The 13,543-nt window shown below is 42.2% G+C and overlaps 2 protein-coding genes across 3 annotated transcripts in view; one reads left to right on the top strand and one right to left on the bottom strand.

Annotated features, from left to right (window-relative positions):
* The window catches only part of MAGT1 (magnesium transporter 1), an 83,610-nt gene that overhangs the window by 57,496 nt on the left and 12,571 nt on the right, over nucleotides 1-13,543 (top strand). For both annotated transcript variants that reach the window (XM_078363605.1, XM_008989524.5), the window contains one exon: nucleotides 488-551. In XM_078363605.1, coding sequence (XP_078219731.1) covers nucleotides 488-551 — 64 coding nt within the window. The remainder of the gene's footprint in view (nucleotides 1-487; nucleotides 552-13,543) is intronic.
* Nucleotides 7,579-11,637, bottom strand: LOC100389646 (chromosome-associated kinesin KIF4A-like). Its single transcript, XM_078363606.1, is given in 7 exon segments — nucleotides 7,579-7,976; nucleotides 7,979-8,468; nucleotides 8,470-9,196; nucleotides 9,520-10,729; nucleotides 10,797-11,127; nucleotides 11,129-11,172; nucleotides 11,175-11,637. Coding segments are annotated over 7 exon segments (3,660 nt in total). The 5' UTR covers nucleotides 11,635-11,637.

Here is a 13,543-nt window from a genome sequence, read left to right as displayed (position 1 = left end):
AAGCATTTGGGAGGCTGAGGTAGGAGGATTGCTTGAGCCCAGGAGTTTAAGACCAGCCTGGCCAACATAGCAAAATGTTATTTCTAATAAAAATTTAAAAATTAGCTGAGCAGGCATGGTGGTGCATACTTTAAGTCCTATCTATTTGGGATGCTGAGGCAGGAGGATCACTGCAGCCAGAACTTTGGGGTTGTAGTAACTATGATCATTCCACTGCACTCCAGCCTGGGTAACACAGCAAGGCCCTGTCTCAAAAAAAAAAACATAGTATGAGTACAATGAAAAGACAAATAGAGAATAGATAATACAGAAATAGCTTTATAGTAATCAAACTTACTGATGAATGCCACAGACCCAGAGTATGTCACATGGTTTATCAAGTGAATTAATAATTTCATAGTTTAAAATATCCCATTTTAGGGTTAACATACTACTGACATTTAATGTATATACTTAAAGATTCCATTTTGTCTTTTTTCCCTCCTAGAATTATATCCATGGAAGCAGCCAAGCCCAGTTTGTAGCTGAAACACACATTGTTCTTCTGTTTAGTATCCTTTTACAATAAGTCTTTCTTGTTGTATTTTGTCTGTTTTTGCACAGTCTAGTGTTCTCTCTACAGCTTTTGGCTGGGGTTGTTCTTTTAATGCAGGTCATAATATCCTTTGAAAATCATTACTGTGTCATCCTCTCTAGTCCAATCAACTAAAGACTGGTAGGGACGAATCTGTAGTCTGAAAGGGGAAAGTTTATTGGCTCTATATCAGAAGAACCATGGAACATCTTAACAAAGAAAAGGTAGAGTTGTAGTAGGATCTGGGAGAACAGTGGAGTTTATGTGAAATTTAAACAAAGCATTGTTTTGATAGGCTAAAAACGGTGTAAGGCTGTGTAAAGGGGTCAACATCAGGTCTGTCTGAACTGTGAAGCGGACCCAGGGTTCTGTTTCCTTGGAAACAACAAAGTTAACATAAATGTGGGATTTTTATCTTCAAAAACTTCTTACTTGAAGCTCTGTACGTTGGTTGTAAATTGAGGCTACATAGAAATTATACTTGTAAATTGAGTGACTTAGATCTGCCAAGCAAGAATATTCATGTTTATTCATGTAATTGCAAGCAGTCTATTACTTTAAAGACCAATATTCCTCAGTAAGAAAACAGTAGTTACTCAAAGATGGGGATATTTTGCCATTTTACAGCTGAAGTGTGTGCAAGGGAAAAATACTTCCTGTGGACTTTGCAGCTGCTTTATGTGTGTGTTATTCCATCCTCTTGAATGACGGAATATTTTTACTTTCTTGGCCTGAGCTAATTTTTATTTTATTACATCTGAAAGCAGATGCCTCTGTAAGCTGCTAAGATAGGTAAGAGTGATGTCAGATAAGTAAGAATCTAAATTTCATAATATTACTGAACATAGTTGACCCACCTGAATACATAAGCAGTGACTCTGGAACAAATAAACAAAGTGACAAATGTAATGTTCCTGGAGTTGTGCTTCTCAGCCAGGGTGTCCTGATATTGATACACTAGAATCAGCTGGGCATGGTGGCTCACACCTGTAATCCTAGCACTTTGGGAGGCTGAGGTGGGCATATTGCTTGAGCCCAGGAGTTTGAGACCAGCCTGGGCAACATGGCAAAACCCTGTGTCTACAAAAAATGCACACAAAAAATTAGCCAAGTATGATGATGCATGCCTGTGATCTCAGCTACCAGGGAGGCTAAGGTTGGAGGATCACTGGAGCCCAGGAGGTCAAGCTACAGTGAGCTGAGATCACATCACTACACTCCAGGCTGGGCAACACAGACCCTGTCTCTAATAAAAAAATATTTTTTTAAATACCTAGGAGGCTGGGCGTGGTGGCTCATGCCTGTAATCGAAGCACTTTGGAGGCCAAGGTGGGCAGATCACCTGAGGTTGGGAGTTTAAGACCAGCCTGACCAACATGGTGAAACCCTGTCTTTAAAAAAAATAAATAACCTAGGAATACAACTAACAAAGGATGTAAAGGACCTCTCAAGGAGAACTACAACCCACTGCTCAAGGAAATAAGAGATGACACAAACAGATGGAAAAACATTCCACGCTTATGGTTATGAAGAATCAATATCATGAAAATGGCCATACTGCCCAAAGTAATTTATAGATTCAATGCTATCCCCATCAAGCTACCATTGACCTTCTTCACACAACTGGAAGAAACCACTTTAAACTTCATATGGAACCAAAAGAGAGCCCACATAACCAAGACAATCCTAAGCAAAAAGAACAAAGCTGGAAACATCATGCTACCTGACTTCAAACTATACTACAAGGCTACAGTAATCAAAACAGCATGGTACTGGTACCAAAACAGAGAAGCAGATCAGTGGAACAGAGGTATAGACCAATGGAACAGAACAGAGTCCTCGGAAGCAATGCCACATATCTACAACCATCTGATCTTTGACAAATCTGACAAAAACAAGCAATGGAGAAAGGATTCCCTGTTTAATAAATGCATTTGGGAAAACTGGCCAGCCATGTGCAGAAAGCTGAAACTGGACCCCTTCCTTACACCTTACACTGAAATTAACTTCAGATGGATTAAAGATTTAAGCATAAGACCTAATGCCTTAAAAACCCTAGAAGAAAAACTAGGCAATACCATTCAGGACATAGGCATAGGCAAGGATTTCATGACTGAAGTGAACCAGCAACCAACATAATGGGAAAAACATTTTTGGAATCTACCCATCTGACAAAGGGCTGATATCCAGAATCTACAAAGAACTAAAGCAGATTTACAAGAAAAAAAAAACATTCAAAAGTGGGCAAAAGATATGAACAGACACTCTTCAAAAGAAGACATTTATGAGGCCAACAAACATGAAAAAAATGCTCATCATCACTAGTCATAGTCATTAGAGAAATGCAAATCAGAACCACATTGAGATACCATCTCATGCCAGTTGGAATAGTGATCATTGAAAAATCTGGAGAAGACAGATGCTGGAGAGGATATGGAGAGATAGGAACACTTTTGCACTGTTGGGTGTGTAAATTAGTTCAAGCATTGTGGAAGACAGTGTGGCAATTCCTCAAGGACCTAGAAATAGAAATTCCATTTGACCCAGCAATCCCATTACTGGGTATATATCCAAAAGATTATAAATCATTCTATAAAGACACATGCACATGTATGTTCATTGCAGCACTGTTTACAATAGCAAAGACCTGGAACCAACCCAAATGCCCATCAATGATAGACTGCACAAAGAAAATGTGGCACATATATACCATGGAATCCTACGCAGTGATAAAAGTAGATGAGTTCATGTCCTTTGTAGGGACGTGGATGAATCTGGAAACCATCATTCTCATCAAACTGGCACAGGAACAGAAAACTAAACACCGCATATTCTCACTCAGAGGCGGGTGTTGAACAATGAGAACACGTAGGCACAGGGAAGGGAACATCACACACTGGGGTCTGTTGAGGGTTGAGGGCTTAGGGAAGGGACAGTGGGGGGCACGTAGGTTGGAGAGGGTTAACATTGGGAGAAATGCCTGATGTAGGTGACAGGGATGGAGACAGCAAACCACCATGACATGTGTGTACCTATGCAGCAGTCCTGCAAGATCTGCACACGTACCCCAGAACTTAAAGTACAATTTAAAAAAAAATTTTTTTTTCTTTGAGATGGAGTTTCACTGTTGTTACCCAGACTGGGGTACAATGGCACGATCTCGGCTCACCGCAACCTCTGCCTTCTGGGTTCAAGCAATTCTCCTGCTTCAGCCTCCTGAGTAGCTGGGACTACAGGTGCGCACCACCATGCGCAGCTAATTTTGTATTTTTAGTAGAGACGGGGTTTCACCTTGTTTACCCGGATGGTTTCGATCTCTTGACCTCATGATCCACCCGCCTCAGCCTCCCAAAGTGCTGGGATTATAGGTGTGAGCCACCGCGCCCAGCAAAAAAAATTTTTTTTAACTTAAATAAATTTTTTCTGATTGCGAAAGCTATACAGATTTTTAAAAATTTAGAAAAACAAATAAGTATAAAGAAAAAAATTCTAAACTGCTGAAAATTCTATATTTAGTAAATGTTTGTGTACGTCTTTCCCGGTTTTATTATACTATGTTGATGATTAGAGAGATTTTAAGGAAAGCATTCTGAAAAAATAATAAGCTTTTGATTTTAATTGAAGGACATTTGGGAAAACGTTCTTATGCCACTATGGAAGATATACTTACTGCTTAACATCCAGTCCAAACCTGGGAGAGTTCATCTAGCCATGAAATGGTGAGCCGAAAGATTAACAATATACACGTGGTCCATATTAGAAGCAAAAGGACTGAAAGAAAAATATTAACCAAACTTTATTTTTTTAATTCTAAAATTTTTGTTGAAAATGTTCGTTTATGGGCTGGGCATGGTGGCTCACACCTGTAATCCCAGTACTCTGGGAGGCGGAGGCAGGCAGATCATTTGAGGTCAGGATTTTGAGGCCAGCCTGGCCAACATGGTGAAACCTCATCTCTGCCAAAAATACAAAACTTAGCCAGGTGGCCGGGCATTGCTGTTTCAGGCCTGTAATCCCAGCACTTTGGGAGGCAAGATGGATGCATCACCTGAGATCAGGAGTTTGAGACCAGCCTGGCCAAGTTGATGAAATCCTGTCTCTAGTAAAAATACAAAAATTAGCCAGTCGTGATGGTGCACGCCTGTAATCACAGCTACTGGGGAGACTGAGGCTAGAGAATCGCTTGAACCCAGGAGACAGGTTGCAGTGAGTTGAGATGGTGCCTCTGCACTCCAACCTGGGCGACAGAATGAGACTCTGTACCCCCAAAACATAAATAGATAAAAATCAGCCAGGCATGGTGACAGGTGCCTATAATCCCAGCTACTCAGGAGGCGGAGGCAGGAGAATCGCTTGAATCCAGGAGGTAGCGGTTGCAGTGAGCCAAGATGGTGCCATTGCATTCCAGCCTGCATGACACAGCGAGACCCTGTCTCAAAAAGAAAATGTTCATTTATGGCTTGATGGATTTAGCTTGGCCAATGTGGCGAAACCTCATCTCTACAAGAAATACAAAAATTAGCCAGGAACGGTGGTATGCACCTGTAATTCCAACTACTCAGGAGGCTGAGGCATGGAAATTGTTTAAACCCAGGAGGTGGAGGTTGGAGTAAGTCGAGACTGCCACTATACCCCAGTCTGGGCAACAGAGCAAGACTGTCTCATAGGGAAACAAAAAAGAACAGAAAAGTATGGTTTGATGGATTAACAAATTATTATACCTTGGAACATTTTCAGTATCCTGAATTAACCCATCTCAATAGTACTTTGAAATTGAATAATGGAGCAAAAGCAATTGAAAACAGTAAAATATTAATTAGTTGATTTGGGATTTGTTGGTCTTTTAGCTTTGTCTTAAATTTTTAAATATATAAGAAGTTTAAGAGATTAGAAAATTGTATTTTTACTTCCATCTAAAGATTGAACATTAGCCTAAGGTTTCATATACATTTAGACAGATTAGAATGTCTCGTGTTTGGTTATTAGGATGCAAAAAGTGAACATTTTTCTGGGTCAGGCATGTATACAGATTATAAGATAGTGCCTTAACTGCTGTGTGCCAGAAATAGTGAGAAAATGAATAATTTTGTCTGAGGTAAGGAATAGTAGAGAAGGCTTAACCACTCTTCTCTCCCCCTCTTTTTTTTGAGACAGAGCCTTGCTCTGTCACCAAGGCTAGAGTGCAATGGCGCCATCTTGGTTCACTGCAACCTCCACCTCCTGGGTTCAAGCAATCCTCCTGCCTCAGCCTCCTGAGTAGCTGGGATTACAGGCATGCACAACCACACCTGAACCCTCTTTCTTATTTATTTATTTATTTAGTTAATTTTTTGTTTTGAGACAGAGTCACACTGTGTCACCCAGGGTGGAATGCAGTGGCATGACCTTGGCTCACTGTAACCTCAACCTCCTGGGTTCAAGCGATCCTCCTGCCTCAGCCTCCTGAGTAGCTGGAATTACAGGTGTGTACCACACCTGGCTAATTTTTGTATTTTTAGTAGACATGGGTTTTCACCATGTTGGCTAAGCTGGTCTCGAACTCCTGACTTCAAATGATCCACCCGCCTCAGCCTCTCAAAGTAAATATGAAACCTCAATGCCAGTAACATAGTTTACAGTTTGCAGGATGATAAGAATTAGTAGATTGAGGCCACCATGAAGTAGTAGTTATGATTTTGGAAAATATCCACATATTTATCATTAGTTTAATATTGTACAATTTATTGCATGATAAAGCAAACTATATAATGAGTTGCCTGATCTAAGTAATCTTTAAAATTATATTTTAAGTATTGCATTCATGCAGAAAGTTTACAAATAATTAATGTACAGTTTACAGTTTGGTAATTTTTTCTTTTTTTGTAGATGAGCTAAGGTTTATTTATTTAACATTTAAAAATAGTTCATTTACTTCAACAACATGGCACACAGTCAAGAAACACTTTACAAATACTTGTTAATATTGAAATACTTGTTACTATTGAAACACAATTCAGACTTACAATTTAATTACACTTACAATTTTAAAATAGTTCATTTATTTCAACAACATGGCAGACAGTCAAGAAACACTTTACAAATACTTGTTACTATTGAAATACTTGTTACTATTGAAACACTTACCATTCAGACTTATAATTTAATTACAATGTAATTACAGTTACACTTACAATTTAAAAATAGTTCATTTGCTTCAGCAATATGGCAGACAGTCAAAAAACACTTTACAAATACTTGTTACTATTGAAATACTTGTTGCTATTGAAACACTTACAATTCAGAGAGGGTCAGGACACAAAAGATCACAACCCCATTCCTGAGGTGGAGTGAAAGATCTAAGCCAGGCCTCCATCCTAGGCCAGGCACCTCCATTAAACAGAGACAACCAAAAGATAGGAAAGCCATCAGGAGATAGCCTGAACTGCTCACAAATAAGAAAGAACTTGACCATACTGAGGGCTGGTTCCTGATGAGTCATTAGGAAAGTCAGTTGGTTCTCTCTTTAGTAGGTGGCTTAGCACCCTTCTGGAGAACAGAGAACAGTAGTCTGGGGCTGGAGGCTGAGGGCCAACATCCAACAAAGGTTACCTTCTTTTCAGTAATGCTTTGTTCCTTTTTACAACAGCAAGAAACCTGAAATCCAGAGGAGTCATTTAAAAAATCCCTTCTGATCCCAGCACTTTGGGAGGCCGAGGCAGGTGGATCACGAGGTCAAGAGATCGAGACCATCCTGGTCAACATGGTGAAACCCCGTCTCTACTAAAAATACAAAAATTAGCTGGGCATGGTGGTGCGTGCCTGTAGTCCCAGCTACTCAGGAGGCTGAGGCAGGAGAATTGCTTGAACCCAGAAGGCGGAGGTTGCGGTGAGCTGAGATCGTTCCATTGCACTCCAGTCTGGGTAACAACAGCAAAACTCCATCCCAAAAAAAAAAAAACCCCTTCTGGCTGCAACCTGAAAGTGTCTCCCAGGCCAGACTAGGGGTAGAGATGATGACTCCAACTTCAGTGGGCCTCTTCAATAGAGGAGCAGCCAGAGAAGAAGCTCGTGTTGCTGGCCAGAGCTCCTTTCTTTTTCTTCCCTGGATGGTATTCTGTTGCTACATGTTTCAATTCTGGGAGGTCAAAAGGGGAGGGAGGTGGGGCAGTCTTCTTTGACAGCACTTGCTTCTCTTTCAGGATCTTGCTATTGGGGGTGGCACAGACAGGGTTAAAGAAGCTCAATCCTGGAGTCACCTTGGTAGGATCCTCCAGTTTGAAGGAGCCTTCGGAATCCTGGGTTCGTTCAACTGTGCTCAAGCTATCCTTGCCTTGCTGGCAGTTCCGACACTTTGCGGGGTCACAGCTACAGTCCACACCACAGTGTGACTTTTGCTTCCTGCACCCACACTGCTTGTTTCCTTGCAGGAACACCCTTGGATGTTCTTCCTGGACACCTTAACTAATTTTGTTGGCTTCCATTCCTCAACATCCCCCTCATCACAATCACCATCACCATCCTCATGCTCATTGACAGAATGCTCTGAACAATATTTTAGATCCTCGATGTCCATGCTTTGCTCCAGGAACTTTTCTTTAACACGAGAAGGTTTTGGCTTAGGTGGGATATATTCAAGATAAGAGTCTGGAGATAGAAGGGCATCCTTAGGAAGAGGTTTCTGTCTGCTGGCTACCTGGAGGAGGGTCAGTTTCTGCTTGATGATTTCATTCTCTAGGAGAAGCTGCTGATTTTGCTGACACACTTCTTGCATCTTCTCAAGTTCTTCATCCTGACACTTCAGTGTGCTCAGCAGCTGCTGTTCCTTTTCACTGATTGATTCCTCTAACTGTTTCTCTGCCATTTGGCTTTGCTGCAGCTGGCTGAGAAGGTACCGCACCTTCTCCTGGTGAGACCAGCTCCATTCTGACCAGCTCAGCTTGTAACTCTGTCTCTATCTCGGCAAAATGATTTCGTTCTTCCGACAGCATCTTCTGAGTGTCAGCACAGCTGGCCTTGCTCTGTTTCAGGCTGCTTTCAAGTTTGCTGACCTGTATTTTGGAGGAGACCAGCTCTCCAATCAAATATTTCAGGGCACACTTGGCTTCCACAGTGGTGGCAATGTTCTCCCAGTGTTGTTTTGGTCTGTCCTCACTTTCTGCATCTAGCAGCTTCTGCTGTAGATCAGCAATCTGAGCACTCCTGAATTACATTTCAGTCTCTAGGCTTTCAATCTGCTTTGTAATAGAGTCTTCTGACTCTGAAACTTGACCACGCACTTCAGTAGGGGAGAATGTACGCCTCCGGAGTTTAGGAGGTGGATTCTCCCCAGATTCCTTTTTTTCTTTGAATTGAGCCACATCTTGAGCCAGGATCTTTCTGTCTTCAGGGAGGTCATTCAAATGGCATTTGGCTTCCTCAGTACTAACAATAACCTCGATTTCATTTCCAAGCCAGTTCTTCACTCGAGCTGCAGTACTTTCCATTCCACGGCTCTGAGTCTCTTTCCGCTTATCTGCGACCTCCTGTTGTTTCTGGAGAGCATCCTTGAGACACTTATTAGCAGCTGCTGCCTCCTCTGTTTTACATCTGAGCACATTGGATTGTTTCTGGAAGTTTCTTTCAAGTTTCAGCAGCTCATATTGCCTTTTTTTTTGTTTTTTGTTTTTTGTTATTTTTTGAGACAGAGTTTCACTCTTGTTACCCAGGCTGGAGTGCAATGGCACGATCTCGGCTCACCGCAACCTCTGCCTCCTGGGTTCAGACAATTCTGCCTCAGTCTCCTGAGTAGCTGGGATTACAGGCATGTGTCACCATGCCCAGCTAATTTTTTGTATTTTTAGTAGAGACGGGGTTTCACCATGTTGACCAGGATGGTCTCAATCTCTTGACCTTGTGATCCACCCGCCTCGGCCTCCCAAAGTGCTGGGATTACAGGCTTGAGCCACTGCGCCCTGCCTTCATATTGCCTTTTACGGTCTCATTCTTTTAACTGTATTACTTCTTTGTCTTTTTTCTGCTTCCACTATCTGAACTTCTCAGCATCCTCTTTCATTTGACGCATTAACTGTACCCGCTGGTTTTTCATCATCTGTATCTCCTGGTTCAGTTTGGAGACAGTATGCTCTGTGGATTCCTTTAGTTTCAGAAGTTTGGACTGCTCATTCAGTTTCTTCTTCAGATCAGCGATTTGACCCTCCAGTTCCTGGAGATGTTTGTGGCGGCACTCACTCAACTTGGCTTCGTTGACATCATTCTTTGCTGTCTGAAGTTCAAGAACCAATTCTTCCTTTTCCTTTTGCAGACTGATGACTTCTAATTCTAGACCTTTTATGTTATCCTGGTATTGGAATTGAATGGACTGTAGCTGGCTGTCGTCCTGAGTCATCTTCTTAGCCAGGGCCTCTTCCCGTGTAAGGGCTTTTTTCAACTCAATCAGCTCCTTAGACATCTGTGCTTGACAGAGAGCATGCTGAGTGGTAAAAGCGTCAGAAGACCTGCTCATCTCTGGACTGGTTTCCACTTGGGCTTCTTGTTCCACTGCAGTGTCGATGGCTGCAGCCATGCAAGCAACAGTTTCATCCGGTAACTGGGAAATCAGTTGCTGCAGGTTACAAATTATCTCTACATTTTCTTTCAGTTCTTCATCTTCCAAAGTCTCCACTAGCTTTTGAAGATTCAGTTTGCAGGCTGCATGCTGCCTGAGCTCTTCTAGCTTGGCATTCATTCTTTCATTCGCTTGCTCTGTCAAAAAGATCCTCTCCAACATCTGGGCTGTCTGACCAGCTGCCTTTCTCAGACCACGACTTAATTTTTCATTCTCCTGTACCAGGGACTGATTCTTCTCCATCAGGGACTACAGATTCTCTGATGGTTCCATATTTATAGATCCAGGCAGGTTACCTCCATGGGCTTGTAGCAACAAGACCTGTAGCTGTTGTACCTGTTGCTTTAGATGATTAAGTTCAGCTGTCTGGGGATCAATATTAACAATAGGTTTGTTCTTGATTTTTCTTGCTCTGTCAGCATAGCGAAGGGTATTTAATGTTTCTTCTAGATTGGAGTCAGCAGGACTCACACAGGCTATCGTAAGAGTATGACTATTACCTCCCAGAGAATCTTGAAGCAATCGAGTCAACTTGGAATCTCTGTAGGGCACAAATCCACCCTTTTTGTCATCTCTTTGTTTTTCCAGAACCAGTCTGCCCATAGGCCAGGACCATTGCATTATATCCTTTAAATACGCCTCTAAGAGCACTGATTACATTTCCCAAGCGTAGGAGGCCTCGGTTAATATTAATACCCTCTTTCAGATGATCCCCTTCAGCCTTGGTTTTCTTCTGTCTTTCTGATTCAGCAAGGTCTACAAGATGCAGCTTGGAGTGAAAGCTGCTATTCTTGTCACTTTTCTTTCTTTGCTCTATAGAGACTGTAAAGATGGCATGAGATCGGGATGACTGGGAGTTCATAGCTGTGGAGGCTACAGTCCTAGAGTTGTTGCCCTGCTCCAAACAGGAAACAGTATCCAAGGCAACTAAAACAGTCTTCTCAGTGAGTTCTGCAATCTTTATGCGGAACTTCCTTAGGATCCTCCCGTATATTTATTTGAGATTTTTCACGAGGGGGCATAGAAGATCCAAAATTTCTTCATTGTAAATCTCTAAGTAAGACACTTTCAAAGTAAATTCAGAGTCACTCTTTTTATCAGTTTCTTTGAAGAGCAGTTGTATTACCCTAGGAATAACCCCAACTGTTGGTTCATTCTCTTGCTCTGCAGTGTATGCACCTCCCATCGAATAGGTTTTTCCAGAGCCAGTCTGCCCATAGGCCAGGACCGTTGCATTATATCCTTTAAATATGCCTTTTATGAGTGGTGCTACTGCTGTATTGAAGACTTCTTCCTGTTCAGTAGAAGAATCAAACACAAAATCATAGGTGAAGGATTTATCAGTACCAACCACCACCTGAGGCTCCCTGGGCACGAAGGAAAGGCACATCTGGCAGCCTTCGCTAATCTCTTTGGGGACCAGAGGACGACAATGCAGTGCCACTCTTACAGGAATTCCCTTCATCTCTTCTTTCATGATCCTATCTCATCACCGTCTCAAACTAAATGTCCCTTCCCCGTTCTCCCCGGGTCTCCCGTGGCCCTGTCCCAGCCGGAGCTTTAACCTCCAAGTTTCCCCAATTTTTTTTTTTTGAGATGGAGTCTTGCTCTCTTGCCCAGGCTGGTGTGTAATGGTGTGATCCTGGCTCACTGCAACCTCCACCTCCAAGTTCAAACGATTTTCCTGCCTCAGCCTCTGGAGTAACTGGAATTATAGGCACCTGACACCATGCCTGTCTAATATTTTTTGTAGTTTTAGTGCAAAATCAGCCTGTTGGCCAGGCTGGTTTCAAACTCCTGACCTCAACAGGTCCGCCCACCTTGGCCTCCCAAAGTGCAAGGATTACAGTCATGAGCCACCACACCCTGCCCAGTTTGATGAATTTTCAAAGAATGAACACACTTGTGTAACCAGAACTCACATCAATAAATAAAATTTTACGCACATTTCAGAGCATTCCCCATCATCATTCCTTCTGATTGCTACCTTCCCACCCAGAAGTAACTGTTATCCTGACTGCTAACACTATGGGTTGATTTTTCCTGTTTTATTTTTTAAACTTACATAAATTGAATCCTACAGAGTTGAGCATGGTAGCTCCTGCCTGTAATCCCAGCACTTTGGGAGGCCAAGGCAGGCAGATCACCTGAGGTCAAGAGTTTGAGACCAGCCTGGCCAACATGATGAAACTCTTTACTTAAAAAAAAATACAAAAATTAACTGGGTGTGGTGCTGTGTGCCTGTAGTCCCAGCTACTTGGGAGGCTGAGGCAGAAGGGTGGCTTGATCCTGAGAGGCAGAGGTTGTTGCAGTGAGCCGAGATTGTACCACTGTACTCCAGCCTGGCTGATACAGCCAGACCTTGTCTCAAAATTTTTTAAAAAACCACAATAAATGGAATCCCACAGTAAATATATTTGTATATTTATTTATTTTATAGAGATGAAGTCTTACTGTATTGCCCGGGCTGGAATGCATTGGGATTATCATAGCTCACTGTAACCTTGACTTCTCAGAGTCAAGCAATCCTCCCACATCAGTCTCCTGAGTAGCTGGGACTACAGGTGTGCACTACTGCACCCAGCTAATTTTTGTATTTTTTGTAGAGGTGGGGTCTTACCCTACCCTGTCATCCAGGGTGGTCTCAGTCCTCTGGGCTCAAATGATCCTCGTGCCTCCGTCTCCTGAATTTTTAAAATAAAATAGCAGTATGGAAAATGTTTACCTGTAACATGAAACCCTGATATAAACTACATTTATTTTTATATATTCTCTTGCATTCATTTCTATATGACTGTTTCATGAGTAGGGTATTCCTTTTTTGTACTTAGAGACATGTTTTGCATGGAGCTTGCTATCTTAATATATCACAAGCATTTTCTATGTTGTTTTATGGCCTTTATATTTATAAAAATACTGCCAGGCATGGTGGCTCACACCTATAATCCCAGCACGTTGGGAGGCCGAGGCGGGTGGATCACAAGGTCAAGAGATCGAGACCATCCTGGCCAACATGGTGAAACCCTGTCTCTACTAAAAATACAAAAAAATTAGTTGGGCATGGTGGCACATGCCTGTAATCCCAGCTACTCGGGAGGCTGAGACAGGAGAATTGCTTGAACCCTGGAGACGGAGGTTGCAGAGAGCCAAGATTGCGCCACTGCACTCCAGCCTGGCAACAGAGGGAGACTCCATCTCAAAAAAACTAAAAATAACAAAAAGATTGCAAAGAAATCTAAAAATATGAACAAAAAAGTAGTCAATATTCTTAATGTCTATATAATGGATATATCACATCTGTGTTGCCAAGGTTGGTCTTGAGCTCCTAACCGCAGGTGATCCACCCGCCTTGGCCTCCCAAAGTGCTAAGATTACAAGCATGAGCC

This window comes from Callithrix jacchus, chromosome X (genome assembly GCF_049354715.1).
Source record: "Callithrix jacchus isolate 240 chromosome X, calJac240_pri, whole genome shotgun sequence".
Taxonomy (NCBI): Eukaryota; Metazoa; Chordata; class Mammalia; order Primates; family Cebidae; genus Callithrix; species Callithrix jacchus.
Note: the sequence above shows the minus strand (reverse complement) of the source record. Positions and strands in the feature narration are given on the sequence as shown.